Source organism: Lagopus muta, chromosome 19 (genome assembly GCF_023343835.1).
Source record: "Lagopus muta isolate bLagMut1 chromosome 19, bLagMut1 primary, whole genome shotgun sequence".
NCBI lineage: Eukaryota > Metazoa > Chordata > Aves > Galliformes > Phasianidae > Lagopus > Lagopus muta.
In genome coordinates, this window is record NC_064451.1 from 6516158 (window position 1) to 6535199 (window position 19042).

The 19042-nt window shown below is 44.4% G+C and overlaps 2 protein-coding genes across 2 annotated transcripts in view; one reads left to right on the forward strand and one right to left on the reverse strand.

Moving 5' to 3' along the window:
- Positions 1-1108: 1108 nt before the first annotated feature.
- Positions 1109-9706, reverse strand: TTF1 (transcription termination factor 1). Its single transcript, XM_048965646.1, has 12 exons — positions 9540-9706; positions 9232-9258; positions 8160-9067; positions 7168-7412; positions 6616-6801; positions 5163-5241; positions 4773-4903; positions 4114-4342; positions 3739-3828; positions 3469-3534; positions 2744-2829; positions 1109-2293 (listed from the first exon to the last, which is right to left on the reverse strand). Exons 3-12 carry the CDS (start codon positions 9002-9004, stop codon positions 2130-2132), a joined length of 2121 nt encoding a protein of 706 aa, XP_048821603.1. The 5' UTR covers positions 9005-9067; positions 9232-9258; positions 9540-9706; the 3' UTR covers positions 1109-2129.
- A 164-nt stretch (positions 9707-9870) lies between these two features.
- The window catches only part of CFAP77 (cilia and flagella associated protein 77), a 51945-nt gene continuing 42773 nt past the window's right edge, over positions 9871-19042 (forward strand). Inside the window, exon 1 of the mRNA XM_048965667.1 lies at positions 9871-10085. Within this exon, the coding sequence (XP_048821624.1) occupies positions 9972-10085 (114 nt within the window). The 5' untranslated portion in view covers positions 9871-9971. The remainder of the gene's footprint in view (positions 10086-19042) is intronic.

Sequence of the window (19042 nt, forward strand, 5' to 3'; positions counted from 1 at the left end):
TGTTTGAATCTGCTGTGATTTTTGAAGGACTGACGGTGCTTTTAGACTCAGAGGATCTGCCCCGCTCTTCGTAACAGCCTGAGGTAGAGCTCTGTCGCTGTTATTCAGTTCTGCTGGGTTTGGAAAGTTCTTGCTTGTTGTTTATTTTTTAACCTCTACCCAGAGTTGCTGTTTTTAGCAATAACTCAAGCACCCACATGAACCAGTTGCTTCTCCCTCCTCCACCCTTGCAAAAAAAGCACAAAGGGAAAAGATCCTTGCTTATCCTCTCAAGTGCCAGGACTCACAGAATGGGATATGATTTTGGAAGCCTTCTCCTTCTCCAATGGATGAAAGAGTCAGCAACAGCTCACCAAGGAGATTAGGGGTAGGGAAATGTTTTCACAGAATGGCCAGGGTTGGAAGGGACCTCAAGGATCACGAATCTCCAACCCCCTGCCTCATGCAGAGCCACCAACCTCCACATTTCATAGCAGCCCAGGCCCCCATCCAACCTGGCCTTGAACACCTCCAGGGATGGACGGGGCATCACAGCCTCTCTGGGCAGCTGTTCCAGCACCTCACCGCTCTCACTGTAAAGAATTTCCCCCTGACATCCAACCTCAATCTTCCCTCCCTCAACTTAAAACCATTTCGCCTTGTCCTTGTTTTCCTTCTCCATTCCCAAAGCCTGCATGAGAATGACAAGTTTCCCCTTTTTTTGCTGTAGGAGAGGTCAGATCAGTACCTTTCTCAAAGCAGCCGCAGTAGCAGTGGCCCCAAGTTCACAGTTCTTGCACTGAGTGACTTGTTAAATGCTGTTTCTCCATTAAAGAATGGATCAGCAAAACTCTTCCTGTAGAATTTTGCCTTTGAGCGGGTATAAAATAAATCTTGTTATGGAGGTGGAGGTTTGTTCCTGTGAGATCTACCCTGCAAAATCTGCAAGCAACCTGTTGTGCTCTACTCCACCAAAAAAATTCACACTGGTAGGTAGGATGGAAAAGCACAGACTGCTTATATTTAAAAATTCAAATGCTTCAACTTTTAACCTCCAAAGCTGCCAGGCAAGTTGGGCTGAAAACTTACCTTTATACAGGCAGCTGATCTCATGCAGCATCCTGTCTGTCCCACAGAATCCCACTGTTTCCTATCTTCAGAGAGACTAAAGCCAGACTACAGTTAACATGGAAAGTTCCCATGTAACATCCTTTGCCTCATGACAGCCAAGAAAACACTCATACAAGGCCTTTATTTCAAAAGCCTTTAAAACTTCTGCATTTTCATCAACAATTATTAAAGTAGGAAATTCTCACTTACCAAAGGCAACACAAAGCATTATGTCAGAACCAATCCTTGTGTTTCTAACACGGCACATATGAAATATAAACAAGCCATACAAACGCTTTATACACACAGTACAATTATATTACATTCACTGAATTTACAAATAAGTTTTAGGCAAATTATTAAGAGATCATACAAAGACAGGAGGTGCAACCTCCACCTTATCCTTCTTTCATATCAAAACATAAAAACTCACCTTGGCACAATAAAAAAATATTTATGTGCATATATGTATTTATGTATATACATATACACAGTATGTTCTCTCTCTATATTCCAGATATTAACAAAACCATTTTAAATGTTTTGTTCTGATTTACATGAAATGATGGCACAATTTATGATTACAATGGAGAAAAATCCCTTCTCTCTAAAAGAGTTAAATCTATACCAAAAATAAAATGAGTTGGTTGAAAGCGTAAGACATCACACAGTTGTGCTGTTTCCATCACCACGGATGCCTGGAGGTTTGTTTGTATGTTAGTTAAGATCACACTCAAGTTTCTAGCTCCACAGACAACAAAGCAGTGGAAAAAAATCTCTATTTTGAGACTTTCAGAAAGAAATTTGGTTGCAGTTAGAAAAGGACTTCTAAAACAAAGCTAAATTACGGTAACAAAAGGTAGCATTAAAAAACCTGTATCTTCAATCAGTCTTCAATATAAAACAAGAAAAGCAGATGTGCCTCTATTCATGCTTTTCCATTATTTCATAGCCTGGGTGCCTGCAGTGGTTGATCTGCACCCCGTTTCCAGCAGACCCTTTTGGCAGTTCAGTATGCAGTTCAGTTGCTTCTAAGGCAGTCAGTCATCACTCTCTTCACTGGAGTCGAAAACATCACTGAGCTGGAAAACCTGTTTCTTTGGATTGACTGTTGAATCAGTGGAGTTCGACTGCTTCCCTTTCCTCTTTTCCAACTTCTGCTCAAATTCTGGCAGTGTCTTTTCGAAAAGGTAATCAATGATTTCTTTGAAAAAAGAAAAAGGAGTCTTAACTGAAAATCTGTTCAGAACTGGATCCCTTCAGGAGAAAGGATCTCACAGGCAAAAACTGTTTGTCAGTGTTTAATACTAATCCCACTACTCCATAGTCGCCGTAATGACTGCAGTGTAGATCAGACATGCATTTACATTACATTAAAACATAAAGCAAAAGAGCACAGTTGATTTATAAAGTTTATAGTTGGGGTACTCAGCAGAAGGGGTTGATGAGTGCTGTGTGAAGATGCAATTAAAAGGAAACTGTTAGAATGCATTAAAAAGGAAAAAAAAATAGTGAAATAAGTACAAAGCCTGTGGTATTAGCCAAATTGCTTAGGACAGAAAAACTAAGAAAGCATGCAGTGAGGTAGAAGATGTGACCTCTTAAATTGGAACTAAAAGCTTAAGGAGTATCTGGAAACAGCTGGGAGACTCACCAGAAAAAGTCTTTTCTCGCCAAAAAGGAACATAGGAGACTTTAAGCTTGTAAAATTTTGCTTGCACGTAGCTGCCAGGAACATCTCTGAAAAGACAGGAGTTGAAAGGCACAGTGCACTGAGTCACTACTGACTCTATGTGAGTTACAATTCCTGAGAATGACACTGGTCAAACAGTTAACTTTGCTTCAGGTAGAAAGCACAGCCTGCAAATCCCAATACAGCCAAGTTTTAAGCACCTAAAACATAACACTACTCACATTCACTACCTAGTTAGTAAAAAAGAAACAACAAAGCTGAAAAAACCATGTAAAACATCAAGAGAATCGCATAGAAAGAATAGCATTCACAGTATCAGTAATTTCATGTTCAATTTTTGCTTTGTTTGGAAGATTGATACTCTATCACACATCCCCATAGTTGCTCCTTTTGCTGTTTCTTGATGTGCATTTGGAAATGTCCTTTATCAGAACTTCAGCACAGGCTGTGTAATGCAGTGTTAGTAGTTTTAGAGCAGAATAATAGGGTTGCCTGAAGCAGGTAAAATTAACTTTCAGAGCTTCTAGACGTGGCTGATTGTGCAGTGCTATGCCAGGATCCACAACTGTACATTATCAAATTAGGCAGTATTTTTTATGGTTGCAGGATGTTCATTCCTTTGAGGAAATTCGGACAGCCTGCTTCAACCATCCTTTGTATCCACAAGAAAAGAAAAGAGTTTTTACCCAATAATACCACTGAGTTCTTGCCATTTTACTTCATTAGCATCTTCCACTTTCATTTCGTACAACCTGGGAACACAACAGAGGCAGTTTGTAAGCAGAATTCAATAAATAATTCAATCAGGTTCACAGCTCCCCCAGTCAGAAGTTACAGGACTCTTTGTCCAAAGAGTGGTACGAAACCACAGGCATACAGCTCACAAGCAGCATGCTTTCATCCCACCATCTGAACAGCAAGAGATCCAAAAACATCCCAGTAACTCTCAACTATACCTTTTAATAAGGTTGATGCTGGCTTGTAATCTTTTGGTTCCCCTGTGTAACTGCTGCCCTTTGGTAATCTTGTTGGTTAGAATTGAAGTCCTTTAAAACACACACAAAAAAAGGTTCCTATTATTTCATGACATTTCAGGTACCCAAAGGAAGCAACTCCAAGGTGCCACAGTGCTACAGCAACAACGCAGCAGCAATCAGACCTGGAGATGACAGCAATGAAAAAACTCAGCACAGCTGGCAAGGAGTTGTTTGTCTCTTTTTGTAGCCTCCAACCTATTGCCCGTCCTACCAAACATCCTCCTACAAACTGTTCAGAATGGGGTTAAATACTCGAGAACAGATTTCACTACTCAGTTTAGTAGAAAGCCTTACCATTTCTGCTTACATTGTCTCCAATACCTCGTGCCCACTTTAGTTTCAATCTCAGTCCATGGTAATTTCTCAAAAAGTTTCTCACGGTCAATCTGGAGACTTCTGTGTGATTTTTTTGATGATGAAAGAGAATTTGCATTTTCCAAGCTTGCTCTTTTTACCATCACTTCCTCCACTGCGTGCATCAACTTCCGGATCTCTTCTTTTGACCAAGGACCATAATTAATTTCTAAAATAGAAAAATATTCATGGCTGGGACATAATTTATCATCCATTATTAGGAAAAAATGCTTCACTTTGCCCTATTTTCATTTAAAGGATCCATTTCTTACCCGCTTCCCAGAAACTCCTCAGCACACCAGATGTGAGAGGGACACTCAGTTTAATGAGAGTTCAGCCTGAAGAGCAGCACCAGTTCCTAACTCCTATATTTCAAGACCCTGCTGTCAAATTCCTCACATCCTCCCCACAACAGCATTCAGACATCAGAAACGTCAATTCCATTTAAGAAAATCACTTCTGTCCCAGTTCCTCTTCCTCCCACCCCATCTTTTTTGTTTGTTTTTCTTCTCCCTCAGATTTGAGACTGTTCTCTTTTGCCCGAAAGCTTTTTAAATTAAAATACACAGAAAGAATTATAATTCTTTAACAATACATACGTGACTTGATTTCAGAGTATTTCATGGCAACTGAGAGATTAGAACGGGACATCATTTCAGCAATCTTCTTCCAGTCGTTGCCATGGAGAGCATGATACCTCTTCAATTTTTCTTTTTCTTCTTTAGTATACCTAATAGAAGGAATGGATGCAGCTTCACATGCAAATTCAAACCCCTCCAATATCGTAAGAGAGACATTCAGCACAATTTCAAGTCACGCTTTATACTGGAGGGATTTACAGCAACTAGTTAGAAAAATGAGTTGCCCATTAAGTCACAGGAACCAGCAGAAACATGGGATGATCTTAATTATACCCACATTTAACGAAGAAGTAAACATGAGAGAATGCCATCAACCTTCTTTTAAACTCTTTCAAATTACTGGCTTACCTCCCTTTGTAATTATTGGGGTCAAATATCTTCCTTGCTCGGTAATATATAAGTCTCCAGGCTCGAGGTATGCCCTCAGCTGGAAGGTAAACAATTCAATTTGAAGAAACATTTTTACACTGGTGAAGCAACTTTAAAAAAAAAGTATTTTTATGACTCTGCTTTTAATCATAGATTCTCTCCATTCAAGAGACAGTACTCTACAACACTTCAGAAACTGCACAGGAAAAGTGTTGATAGAACCTCCTGAAGAGTCCCAGAGATGTAATGTTACAGCCACAGTAAGATTACACATGTGACAGCTAATACATAGTTCTGTGAGTGTGCAGGTGAATATTCCAAACTGAACTTTTGAATTCTAAAGCTAAATCTACTGCTCTAAAGCTTCCAGTTTGGATGGACTGGGTGTAAATTTGTATCACATGTGGACCACATGCAAGTAGCTTAGTGAATCGACCTACTGATAGAAAGGCACGAGGCAGCCACCCATCAGGAGGCCAAGAACTTTTGCATGCTGACTATTTCAACTCTGAAAATCAGGGAAAGGAGGCACTCGGTGAGAAGAAAGTGAAGATCCTGGCTGAAGGAAAGATCCTTGAAGTGGAGAAAGATCCACAGAAATAAACGCACCCAGGAACACCTAACAACCTCGGCTAAGACTGCTAACAGCACTTGGCATCACATCCATGTCACTTCCTGCCACACGTTCCCAGAGCAGGAGTGGTGTCTCACATGAGAAGTCAACACCATGCCAGTGTGACAACACAGGTGGAAAGATCAGGTTCATGAAATCTTCAAGAAGAACCAAAGTATCCAATCCCAGGGCTATCATTTATTCTGCCTTGCCTGTAGAGAACACAGCATGACGAGCCACTGAGAAAGGGCACCGAGCAGCTTCACCAGGGACATCACAAAATGAATATATTTGCTATACAAAGCAGGAAAGTTTCCTAGCCATGAAAAGTCACGAGGGAAGAGATTGTGCCTCTTGCAAACAGAATCTCATGAGCTGGAATTTTATTTGCTTTCCTCACGTTTTGGAATACTAACTCCCCTAGCTAATGACTTCACTCCTTCCTGTTCATGACATCACTGGATGCTGAATATTTCAGACAGCATTTAATCATTCCTTCCCATTGATAAGTCACTAAACTTAGATACAGCCTAGCAAATAATGTACCTTAAGCCACAAAACCCAAATGTAAGTCTGTAAGAGCTGCTGGTCACGATAAAATTTTCATTTCTAACTTCTTCCTGACCTAGAACAAATAACAAGAACAGCACCCTGTGCAATTATCAACTACAAAACTCAGCAACGTGTTCCTTTTCCTTTGCCAAATCACCAACTTGAGCACTTTTCAGTAATAATTTACTAAAAAGAAAAGAAAAAGGAGATATCACCAGTCTGTGCAATGTAACATCAAAATACCTGAGACAGAGCTTTAATGCTTACCAAGCTTTTCACAAAAACGGTGCTCTGCTTTGAGCCGATTGATGGCTTCCTTCTCTTCTGGATACCTGGAGGTAAACAGGAGCTTTTCAGCACTGTCTATCCCAGTAATTGATAAGAACTCTTCAACATTTTTCCTGATTTGATTATTTTCTTTCTGGGTGAATCTGCCAAACTTGATAGCGATACCTAAAATGGAAAGAAACTTCTATGAGAAAAATAAATAAAATAGGCCCAAGTAGAGAATACTTCAAGATAGCAAAGATGTTTTAGAAAACATGTAGCAGAAGATCAACAAATTCAGGAGGTAAAATGGCATATGGAAGAGAAAGTAAACTAGAGACAAGAGCAGGTTATTTAAGCATACATTCTGAACTGTAATTTGCTGATAAAATAGGGGATGCTACAAAACAGAGCAACAAAAACATGTTCACTAGAATTACATAAATTGCAACAAGAGCACGGCTGTGAGAGGACACAAAAGCTATTTCCCCTCAGTCAAAATATCAGCACAGCTACACACTTCTTCACTGCAGCATTCTTTTGAGGTCTCACCTTGTCTTTTAAACTGTTTAAATCTCAGTAAGTCTCTTCCAGCCATTTTTCTGATTGAATGGTCAGACAATTGACCCACATGAGGAATAAACTCCTCCAATTCTTGCCTTGCAGTATCTAAATCCAAGACTGTAACCATGTGCAGGAACTCTTCATCATCCAGACTGAGCTCATCAGTAGCCGTGGTTTCAGTAAACGAATTATTCTGGTCCTCCTTTTTACTTGATGTTGTGGTTTCAGGTGTCCTGATTAAAAAATTAAACAGCATTAAAACAAACCAACCAACCAACCAACCCACCAACAGCAGAGCTCCAAAACAGAGACTTTGATATTCTGCAATTAAAAGGATAAACACATTCATTACTTAAAGAATAAGGACTATTTCAGACATCCCCGGATGGGGCCCTGGCAGCCTGGTCTGGTATTAAATGTGGAGGTTGGTGGCCCTGCATGTGTCAGGGGGCTGGAGATTCATGATCCTTGAGGTCCCTTCCAACCCTGGCCATTCTGTGATTCTATGATCCATACACTCCACTCCAGCAGAAGCCTTTTCATACAGGTGTAATTCATTATGACATTTAGTGCTTACAGTATTCAAACAGTTTCTGAAATCAGTCCCAGCTTTCTCAGAGAACTCTTACACATAGACACACATAAGTAACAGTGGCTCTTGATACCAGTGGCAACACGGAACTTCTCTGTTTGTTATTAATGCTCTTACTATCAAAAAATACTTTTAAGGTTATTTTTATTATTGTTTATTCTACATCAGTGCAAATGGTCACATATTCTTACAAACTTTCACTGCTTGTGTTTATATTCATGAAATACCTAAGGTCTAAAAGCAGGATTCTATTATCTCAACATAACATTCAGGCTTTAAAGCTGTTTTTGAAGATGCACGCAATAAAGACTGAAGAAAGATCTGGGACTCAAATACTGCTCTATAAACCTGTTTAAGTGGAGCAGGAAAAAAACCACCCTAAACTTACATTGCATCAGAATCTGAAGAGCTGTCTTCTGTGATGTAAGTCCTGCTTTTTATAACCTTTGCAGCCCATCTAGATGACTTCTTAGCTTCTGCAGCAGGTTTGGAGAAATCAGTGGGTTCGTCTGTAGGATCCTCACTGACAGCAGAAGCACCACAGGCGCTGCCTCTGCACTGCGACGCTGCCACACCACCCTCACCTGTGGTGGATGGTGACTCCATGCCCTCCTGTTGCTTCTTTTGGCCTGGACATGTCAGAAGTGACAGGTCAACATTTGCATCGCTGTCCTCCTGCGTATCCTGGGTACTGCTCACTCTTCTCTTCTTCTTTTTCGGCCTTTTATTGCCATGTGTTTCTGAAGCTGGTGACTCACTCACCCCATCCTCTTCTGGCACTTTTCGTTTTCTTTTCTTCTTAACAGACTTTTTAAAACACACGTTATCAGCATCATCCTCCTGACAACTATCAACACAATCCTGATTTACAGGGACACAAGCTACATCACCGTGACTATCCATACTCTCATTGAGCTTCCACTTCCTTCTTTTCTTTTTCTTCCGGGAAGCATCCACCACAGTTTCACTACCTACTTCACATTCCAGTTCTGCAAGAGAATTCTCCAGCAGATGCTGCTGCTCCTCTCTCTTTTTTTTCTTTTTCTTCTTCTTTTTAGCGACTTCACTGCTCTGTCCTGCATGATCTTCAGAGAGCTGCGTAGAAGCACAGCTGAGCTCTGCATCCTGGATGCTTCCATTCTCGTGGTCCTCACTGAACCGTTTGCGTTTTCTCTTTTTCTTCTTGTGAGAATCCCAAATGGGAAAATCATCACCATTTGCTTTTTCTCTCATATTTTCTCCTTATGTTAAGTAAGAGTTTTACTCACGTACTCAACATTACATCCGTACCAGACTCTCATATAGTAAAAAAAAATAAAATAAAATAGATAAAACCTATAGAACTGCTGTAGAACGACTCAGCATTGGGTGAGAAGCAGACAGGGCAGATGCTTGCTTGGCAGGAGAGCAAACTTTGCAAAGCGAGTGCGCGGAAACGCTGCCGCCCTCATCACACACACCGTGCATCCCAGCCTCGGGAACGCCGCCTGCAACAACAGACACAACGTCAGCACTAAGGTGACTGGGAACAACTCCGTAATAACGCTGCTACGCTCAGCACCGACACACCGACAGTCTAACAGTACTACAGCACTGAGGCACTGAGTTTTCTGCTCAGAGCCTCCCGACCGCGCTTCGATTCTGTGAGCGGCTGAGCCGGTACCGGCAGCTCTACGCCAACACCCGAAAGCTCGAACGTTTAATCGGGAAAAACTACGCGCAAAACGGCCCAACCCGCAGCCCAGCACTGCAGCCCGTCCCTCCGCACCTCCTGAGCACCGCGCCGTTACCGCAGGCCGGCACCAACAGGCCGGCACCGCACGGCACCGCTCCGCTCAGCACAACGCGGCACCGCACCACGCAGCACGGCGCAGCACGGCACGGCACCGCACCGCCGCTCACGCGTTCACCCTTCGTCCCTCCGCACAGCGCCGCCGCGCCGCTCTTCCCGTTCCGCTCGCTTTTCCCGTTCCGCCCCGCCAGGCGGAAGTGTTCCGACCCGGAACCATCACAGCGGCGCACCCACGGCGTGGCGGTTGCTAGGAGACGGGGCGACGCCGTTCTGCCCCCGCACCCCCCACACACCCTCAGTGCCGGCCCGCCCCGAGGTCCCGCAGCGCAGCGGGGCCGTAACCCGTCCCTTTCTGCTCTTTTTTTGCCCCTTTCTTTCACCCGTTGCCCCCGCAACAGCGGTCTCGGCATGGCGGGGCCCCCTCGGCACCCCCTGAGCCTGGCGGAGGTGGCAGCGGGCAGCGAGAACGAGCGGCTGGGGGTGGCCCGGGACAGCATGCTGCGCAACCCGCGCATCCTCAAGGTGAGCCCCGCGGCCGCACGGCTCCCGATCGCTCCCATCCCTCGGCTCCGCGGCCGGAGCTCCCCGGGCACAGCGGCTGAAGTGCAGCCCTCGCCCCCTGGGTGGCACTGCGGCCTCGCTCGGCCCCGCCGGGCTGCCTGCGGTCGGTGCGGTTGGTCCCGGTGCTGCCCGGCGCGGCGGAGCTCTGCCATACGGCGTAAAAGCAAAGCGCAGCTTTTCAAATCCCGACCTTCTACGTTAGTTCTTTTTCTCTGTATCCTCTAAGATTGATTGGGAGCGGCGGTACCGTAGAATCGTTTGAGATGGAAGGGATCTTGAAAGGCCGTCGGGTCCCTCTCCATGAACGGAGGCACCCAGGGCTCCATCAATGCTCTCATCTCATCCCCTGCCCTCGGGTGTCTGCAGGCACGGGGCACCACCGCCTCTCTGCACAACCTGTGTCAGCCCTCCTGTATCTGTGGTTGGAAGTGGAGCTGGGGTAAGACTGTCCTCACCTGAAGACCTCCCTGTGAAGGATGTGGGGCAAACAGTGCAAGCAGAGCACCGTGCTTGCGTGTGAAAGCAGAGAAACCCACCAGCACAGAGCCAGCGTCTTCCCCCTCCCTCCGTGCTAAATCTGCCTTATTGTAGAAAAGCATGATAGTAAATACGTTTTTAGATGATACATAAAGCAGAAGAGTTTGATAGTTAGGGCATAATTGTAAGGATTGGTTGGTCTGACTTGTCATCACGATTCATTCTCCTAAACATTTTATTAAGGCTCAATCTTGATTACTTCTATCTGGTCAAGTGAAATAAGATTTGAGAAAGTTTTGAGGAATAGTAGTGATAAATTTTTATGTTTTAGCATTCTACACAACTTTTCTCAGTGTTTCTCTGCAAGAAGGTTTCCTTCCCAGTAAGCCAGCTCATAGGGATGTAAAGAGACTTGCACCCACCCGATGCAGTTCTCTAGCACAGAGATGCTTTCACACACAGAGTCAGCAGTAATTTACCTTAAAGCAAACTCCGCTGCCCACCTTCTCAGTGCAATCCCACGTCACGTCATATCCCACCAAATGCCAAACTGTGCAGTGTGTCTCATGCTGATGGGATGGCACTGATGGTAGCATACCCACATCCCAGCTCTCTGCCACATCCCTTCTCCATGCTTCCAAGTTGCAGTTATGGGTCTCTTCTCCCTGCAGGGGAGCCCTGGAGGTGCAGTACTTTGGAGCCAATGCTGAAGGGATTGGCCTGCAGTGACACCTGACAGCCAAAGACACGAAGAAGGGACAAAGGCTTTGAGACAACTGTCACTTGGACAGGTGCTTCTGGCAGCCAGGGGAGGGCACTGCAGAATGTGCAGCTGGCATTAAGGTGCACTGGGCAGCAAATACAGAAGATCTCAAGGCCTAGGAGTCATGGATGGGACATTTGCTCCCCAGTCTTACTCTGACCAGCACTCAGTCCCTGAAACTGTTATTCTCTATTACTCTCCGGTAGAATATATTGTAGGTTTTAATTAATCAAGTAATTAATTTTGTTAATCAACATATGTTTTCTTGCAGTATAAAACTGAGGAAAGTATTTCATCCAGTGATACCAGTAGAAATCTGAGCAAAGCATTTTTACTTGCTTTGTTTTTACCAGTAAAAGCCTTAGCAAAGCACTTTGCTTAGTAAAGACTTTTTGAAAACTACTCTGTGATACAAAAATAATCCAGCTCTAGGCAGGAAACAACTTCCCCACACTTAACCTCCAGCACACCATAATCAGCCCCAACAGAGAGCTGCCAAAGTCCTTGCCTTACCAGCCCATAGCAGCACACACATCTGCTGCATGAAGGTAAATGAGAAATCACAGCTGTGAAACCTGCCCATCAAAGCATGCTCCTACCAGCTGAAGTGCACTTGGGGGACAAAACAAAGGTGGAGTCTGGGAACAGCTCTCTGTGAAACAACTTTTGAGCCCAAACTGAGTCTTGCAATATCAAGAAGAAAAGCTTTTTCAGAAGCAGCAATTCCAAGGAGGCTCAGGAAACCCACGGGAAAGGCTGCAGGAGGTCTCAATCCCTGTTATGAAGGCTGCAAGAGAACCAGATGTAACAGAATTTTTCAGAGCTATTAACATCTACAATATTTGCTTTAAAATCTTGTTACTTACACGATAACTGTTGCCAGGCTCTTTTTACTGGTCTAAGTGCCAGGACATTTAAGATTCATTTCCCTGAGCTTTGCTCTTCAGCCACAAGGGGTAAAGGCAGAAACAACTCACCAGATTTCACTCTTTACCTCCTGTTGAACCACACCATAAGCGACTTCTTGGCCATCTGACTTGTCATTGAACTGCTGAGAATTACTGCAAACTCATCTTCTTTTCTGGAGACATTCATAGAAAGGACAGCTGTGAAAACAAGCAGCAGCATTTTATCAAATTGTGTCACACCGTGGAAGAAATAAAGCTCTTCTTACACAAGAGACAAACACAGAATCATAGGACCATTAAGGCTGGAAAAGACCACTAAGATCATCAGGTCTGACTGTCAACACATCAGTAGGCGTGGACTAGGATATGGTGTGGAAAAGGATACTGACTTCAAGGAACAACCTGCCTGCATCAGAAGCTCTTGCAGCAGTAGCTGTTGAAAGATGGGCTGCCCAGCACTCTGGAGTTCAGGCTTTTATTAACAGACCCACACTGTGGCAGTAACAGAACTTTGACTGGTCTGAACATTGCACTCCACCTTTGAGCCTTTCACCTCCAGGTTACTCTTTTCATAGACCTTCTCTCCCTGTCCACACAGCTTTTTCAGCCCACATGGGCATAGCAGGGGGCCAGGTACTCCTATCTCACCCAGCCCTTCCAGGAGGCACAATCATGATGCAACATTCCTTTCCTCATCCGCATCCACCTTTGTGCAAGGACTGCTCACCTACACTGGAAGAGAATCGGATAAAATGAAGGCTTCTCTAAAAATAACACCCATTGCTGGATGCTCAGAGCTGTGACAGCTATTAGAAACCACGCAGTGTGTGCGCGATGGGTGGGACTGACAGAGCAAAACCGTTCCCTCTCCCTAAAGCGTGCCAAAAAAGCACAGCTCCTGGTGTCCTGCTCTGTCTCCGTGGCACATTCCTACCCCAGTGCCTGGGGGTCCACAGCAGCAGCACCACATGGGCTGAGAGCAGCCAGGAAACCCCCTGAGGTAGGAGTTGCTGCTGACAGCATTGCTGCCGTTCACAAGGCAGCTTCTACAGTCACTTAGATAACTTCCCTCAGTTGTTAGCTTTGCTGATTTAAAGAACCATTCCCTTTCCTAATATTGCTCTCAGCTGTTTGTACTCACTGCTCCTATTCCAAACTTGGTTGGGAACCAGTTCTAATTTGTCCATTGCAGGTGAACGCAGAGGAGAGCAGCCACAGGGGCTGTGAGCTGTGGTCAGAATAAGAGCATCTTTTATTTGCTGTTAATTATACTGTTTACCTCAATTTGCTACATGTGCTGAGCATCCTGTGCTTTGCTGCTCAGGGGCACTGAGGATTAATTAGTGTTTATGCAGCGTTCTGTGTGCTTATTATTATTATTATTATTATTATTATATCACTCTTACTATTAGGGTATTTCCACAGTCTAAGGCCAGCATTGTGCTTTTGCAATGTATTCTGGAATGTCTACCCAGTACAGCTCAATAATTCATTAGAGAAATAAGCTAACGAAGGGCTGGTTAGTCAAATAATCATTAGATTTGGTTCTGAGCTTTGTTTTGCCAATGCTCCGACTTCTGAGGGTTTTCTTCTCAGCATGAACTCATTTAAGATTTTAAATGAATTGTTTGGTACGCTAAAAATTAAACTCCTCACGAGCTTGAACGCCCTCCCACGTTTTGCACAGACAACACTGAAATAAATCAGCGTTTCCAAGAGGCGAGCAAACATTCTGCAGTGGTGAAAATAGTGGGTTCTTCTGGTGGGCGTCTGAAGGCAGGATTCAGGCTGCAGACAGACAGCAGTGAGTCAGTAGGCAGAGAGGCAGCAGCAGTGCGGGGCATCCGTAGCTGCTCAGCACAAAGATGGGCGTGCAGGATGCGAAAACAAGCAAAGGGGCATTTTGATCCTTGATGTGAACAAAACAATGCAAATTGGTGAGACTAATAAGCCCCAAAACATTACAAGGTGAATGCCTTTCATGTTTGTGAAAATCTTCTGTGTTTATCCGTCTAATACAATAGAAATAAAGCTTCAAAGGGCCCTTTGATTTAAAAGTGCATTATTGAAGTCAGCCTGCAAAATAATAACCATTAGACCGAATTGTTGCATTATGACCCTAACAGCAGCGCTGCCGGAGCAAAGGAAGCCTGCACAGCCTCTTGCATGAGTTGTTGTTGATATAAAATCAGAGATTAAACTAAAGGAAGAAAGGATGTTAGACATGAGAAGAAAAAATAAAATGACAAAAAAGGTCACAAATGGGTCCACGTATAAAATGAGGCTGTCGTACTCACAGTGCAACAAGAGCTGCGTCAGGCAATAAATTTTTATGATGGAGCTGGAACTCAGGCTTTATTGTCTGGAAGGTTTAAGAAACTTTGGGAGAGAGCCAACACTCGTTCATGGTGTTGGCCCCAACCCATGCTAAGCCAGGAGATGATTTGCAGGCTAATTCAAATCCAGGACACCATGCAAAATGTCAGGGACATTTGAGTCCCTGTCAAACAGAGGGGAAAGGGTGGTAATAATCCGCAAGGCTCAGAACTGCACATGTCTCACAGTTCTTTTCAGAGTTTATCCTGTCCTCCCATTTGAACCACTGACCTGAGGACGCACCCTGATCTACAAGCTGTCCTCTGGAGATGCTGAACCCACCGGCCTGAGGGCAGCACTGCTGACCCACTGGGGACTTGTAGGAGCACAGGAACATCTCTGCCCTTATTTCCTCTGCACTCTCAGCTCCTCACCCCATCAGCAACAAATAGCCCTCCTGTTCTGTAAAAGGCACAAGCAAATGTCCCAAGAATGCAGGAGAAACCGGAGGAGGCTCAGTAAGGACCCTTCTGAACAAGAGGGCACTGGGTGAGCGCCCAAAGGAAGGGCAGAAGGCTCTTCATTTCTAAACCTTTGCTAAAACCATTTCTCCTCTTTTTATGCAGCATAGAGAGCAAACGGGGGTCACTGGAAACAATGTTTTCTGTTCCAGGTTTACAAGTTTTTCACCACAGTTTCCCAAGGGCAGATTGCTTTCCGTGCAAATTCCTAGAGATGCTCTCATGCTTAATTACTGAATTTGAGAAGCCTTTGTCATCTTGCAGGAATTGTTTTGTTCTTGCTTGGCTGCTCACATGGTGCAGATTAGACAGAACCTGATTTCTGTAGGTTATTATCTTTGTTAACCATTTACACTTAAAATAAATTACATCATGACTTTTCAACTTGCATTTATTTGAAGGGACGCAGACAAGGGAAAGCGGGGCCCTATTGCCAGATTTCTTGCAACAGCCTTTAAGAAATTTCTCTACTGGGGCAAACAGCTTTCGTTTGATTTTGGATTTTTAAAGCAAATCAACGTGCAGATTTGCGCCTAAAAATCTCACAGCGAAACCCAACTAAAAGCAATAGCGTCAGTGCCGGGCTGAAAAATCAGAAAGTGAGCAGAGCGAAGAGCAAACTAAGCTGAAAATGAAGATGGTTTGAATGGCAGGTTCGGGCCGCCCGCCCAGGTGGACGAGCGCCTTTGTTTGCAGCGGCTCTGTAACTTCCCTTTCCGCTTGCTCCCCTCAGATCACCTTCACGGCTGCCGCACCTTTGCTGGTTCCCCGCAGGCTGCGATCGGAGGCGGCTGTGACTCCAATAATTGGCGTTACGGCGCTGAGCGATGCTGAAATGCGAGTTTCCCCTCACCTCCCCGCCACGGCCGGCGCTGCGCTCTGCCCCTCTGCTCCGCACGGCCAGCCCTGCCTCCGCCATCAGGGAGATCAAATTGGGATCAGATTAGCCCCAGCAATGAAAAGCACAGTCCCAGATCACACTCGCGGTTAGTTAGCATTTAGATAGGCTGGGACAGGGGTCCGTACAATAGGCATCAAAGCTGAACTCTTGGTGCAGCAAGAGGGATTAATTTCTTTAACCAACATGCCTGATCTGGCCTATCTCATTACCCTGCCTTGTCAGTGTCGATGTTAGATTTGATTGAAGATTATACCATTTAGGCCTTTCCCCTGTTTTCCACAGAAATCGGGCCTATTGAATTGCACATTCTTCCGTGGGCCCCTGTCAATACTCAGTGGCCTGAGCCTCTAATTCTGCTTCATTTAAACTTCATCAACTTTTCCAATCAAGTGGAAGGATCTGAAATAGGCTCCGTAAGCAGAAAGGCCCTTTTTCCTTTTGTCAGATAATTTATTCTGTTTTCTCCTTCTCTCCCCTCTTCCCCACCTCTTTCTCTTTTTCTTCTTTTCGCTCCCTTTCCCTGATGCTGAAAATGAGATTACAGTATTTAAATGACTATGATAATCAATCGGGGGACCTTGAGCCGAGATTGAGGTTAATTTTTCTTAGCAGAACAAAGAAGCGTGATGCCATTGGGGATTTGAAGGTGCAATCTGTGTTTCATGCCTGTATTCCTCCCCCCTCGTCCGAAACTGCAGTTTTAGTCGTCTTTTCTTGTTACTAACTAGGCAGTTGTGGTGATTTTTAGCAGAGGCAACCCCTAGGAGAGGAAAAATGTAATTTTGGGCCGATAAATAGCTAACAGCCTTCAATCAGCTATTTTAATGGGGAAAAAAAAACAAATCACTTCCATGATGTGACTGCAGATGGAATGAAAGTGCCACCATCACTTTGTTTGTATTTAAACATAATAGGAATAATTTTCAGCAGTGCTGCAAGCAGCCCTCCCAGCCTGCACAGTGCAGCTGTGAACTTTGAACCGAGCACCTCTGTCAAGCAGCCACTTGGCAGCTCGCTGGGTTGCCTTGAAAAAGTGGAGAACTTTTGTCACGATCTTGCTAATCAGAAATGGAATTGCTTACGTTCAGCTTAAAACTCGCACCGAAATGCCTTGTTATGTCTTTAGACCACGCATTGCTGGATGCAACACAACAGCATTCGCTCACCTGGAGCTCTCCCTCCCCTTCTTAGGAAAAAAAAATGTGTATTTCTTTGCTTCCATCCCAGCTGTCTTGTCAGTGCTGTTTTACATGCTGCCACCCAATGTTATCTTTTATTTGTGTCAGGAGAGGGGATTTGACAAGTTCAGTATACAATGTTCATTTGGCAAGGCAAATTTTTCATACCAATTTTGAGTAGAAAATGAAACCATCTTTCAACAGAATGAGCTGCATCATTTTTGGACAGACTTATTATGGGAAGAAGAATTGCAAAACTTTATTTCCCTGCATGATCCCCCTTCCAAAAAACCTGGAAATGAGACATTTAAACAACAACAACAACAAAAATACATGTATGAATGTTTGAGCCCATCCGTTTGTTTTAGAAATAAAAAATAACCACCGGCTGCTGTCAGGTGGCTGTGGCCTCCTTTTTGTTAATCAGATGCTGCTGAGATGGGTTGCATCATAATGTAGCTTTGCTTCAAATCTTTTAAGCTGTCAGAAAATTGGGGAAGGCAGAGCGACTTTAAAGTTTGTCAGCGTTTGCCAAGCAGAGCAGCCATTAACCAACAGCAGCGGGGGCTGAGGGCTGAGGTTGACCTGTGCCTGTTGTCTGGGTGAGGAGGGGCCAGGTCCCACCGAGTTTCCAGGGTAGCTGGGTGCTCTGCCTCTCTGGAGCATCCCCAGTGGAACTTCTGGTGGTGCTAAAAGCTCTGACCAGCCCAACTGGTGGAAAAACTCATTATGAATCCTGTTCTCTCTGTTCCTGGCTCTCTGTTGGCTGCCTGCACCCCATGTGTGTTGCGAGTTGCACTGGCACAGCATCTTCCCTGGGGGAGAGGCTCTGTGCAGCCCCACCTCAGTGGGCTCTGCTCCATGACAAGGACTCCCTGGTGCAATGGCATAGCAAGCTCCCAGGACACTTAAACATGTCTTTTTTCCAGAAGACCACGTGTTAAGAAAAGACCTCATAACCTTCAAACTGTGATGAAGTTCATTTTACACCCAGCATCCCTGCAAGGTTACGAGGTGCAATCTGAAAGCCCCGCCGGGCTAAATGTCCTTGTTCTACAAGCCCACAGGAGACCCGAGCCCGCAGTGGGAACTGAGATGCTCTTCTACGACTCTCTGTGGATTTTAGCCACAGCAAAAGCAGCAGCAGCCCCAAGATGCCTTTCCAACCCCACAGACTTGGAAGGAGCTGCACGTGTCTTGGGGCAGTGGTTTGCTCTGACAGCCTTCTCTCTTTAAGCAAACGTTGACTCACCATGGGGAAATTAAAACTCCATTAGATGCTGCCACATTGTAGAGCAGACCCCATTACAGCGGTCGAGTTGCAATTAATTGGTTTCCACAGAAATTACTTAATTCTGGAAAGGCGCGGATAGATGGGAAGGACAAGGCAAGGCTGATCTAAACAATAATTTCCTAAAATGATATAATCTAAATAAGCTAATGAAGTGATTACAGAGTTATTAATCTAAATATGAAAAAGAGTCGAGAGAAAATATTGGATATGTAACAGTTTAGGAAGCACAGTAGACTTAATAACATTCTGGTTAGTGTCAACATGAGGCAATCAGCATTTGGGTGATGGTTTAGCAGATTAATTATGTTCCATCCAGAAAACTGTCATTTCCAAGTGTTCTGTCTTCTGCTTTTGTTTGCTCTGTTGTTTATGCTGCTTAACTTTTCAACACGTAGATGGAAGGGGTTGGATTCATGGCGCTGCAAGTTTGGGGATTGTTCTTTATTTTAATTAAGGTTAGCTTGGGATTAGGAAACGCAGAGCTAAATAACCACAGAAAGAGACTCCTTTGCATGCAGATAGAATAATTAATCATTTGGAAGTACTCTGGCCTGGGAGAG

What these genes read in the sequence shown, in the direction of transcription:
- TTF1 (XM_048965646.1), bottom strand. Translation starts at nt 9,004, where the DNA reads ATGAGAGAAAAAGCAAATGGTGATGATTTTCCCATTTGGGATTCTCAC. An exon ending in TAAACAGTTTAAAAGACAAG is followed by an intron (nt 6,802 to 7,167) that starts GTGAGACCTCAA and finishes TTTCCATTTTAG; the next exon opens with GTATCGCTATCAAGTTTGGC. An exon ending in GAACTCAGTGGTATTATTGG is followed by an intron (nt 2,830 to 3,468) that starts GTAAAAACTCTT and finishes CTGTCTTTTCAG; the next exon opens with AGATGTTCCTGGCAGCTACG.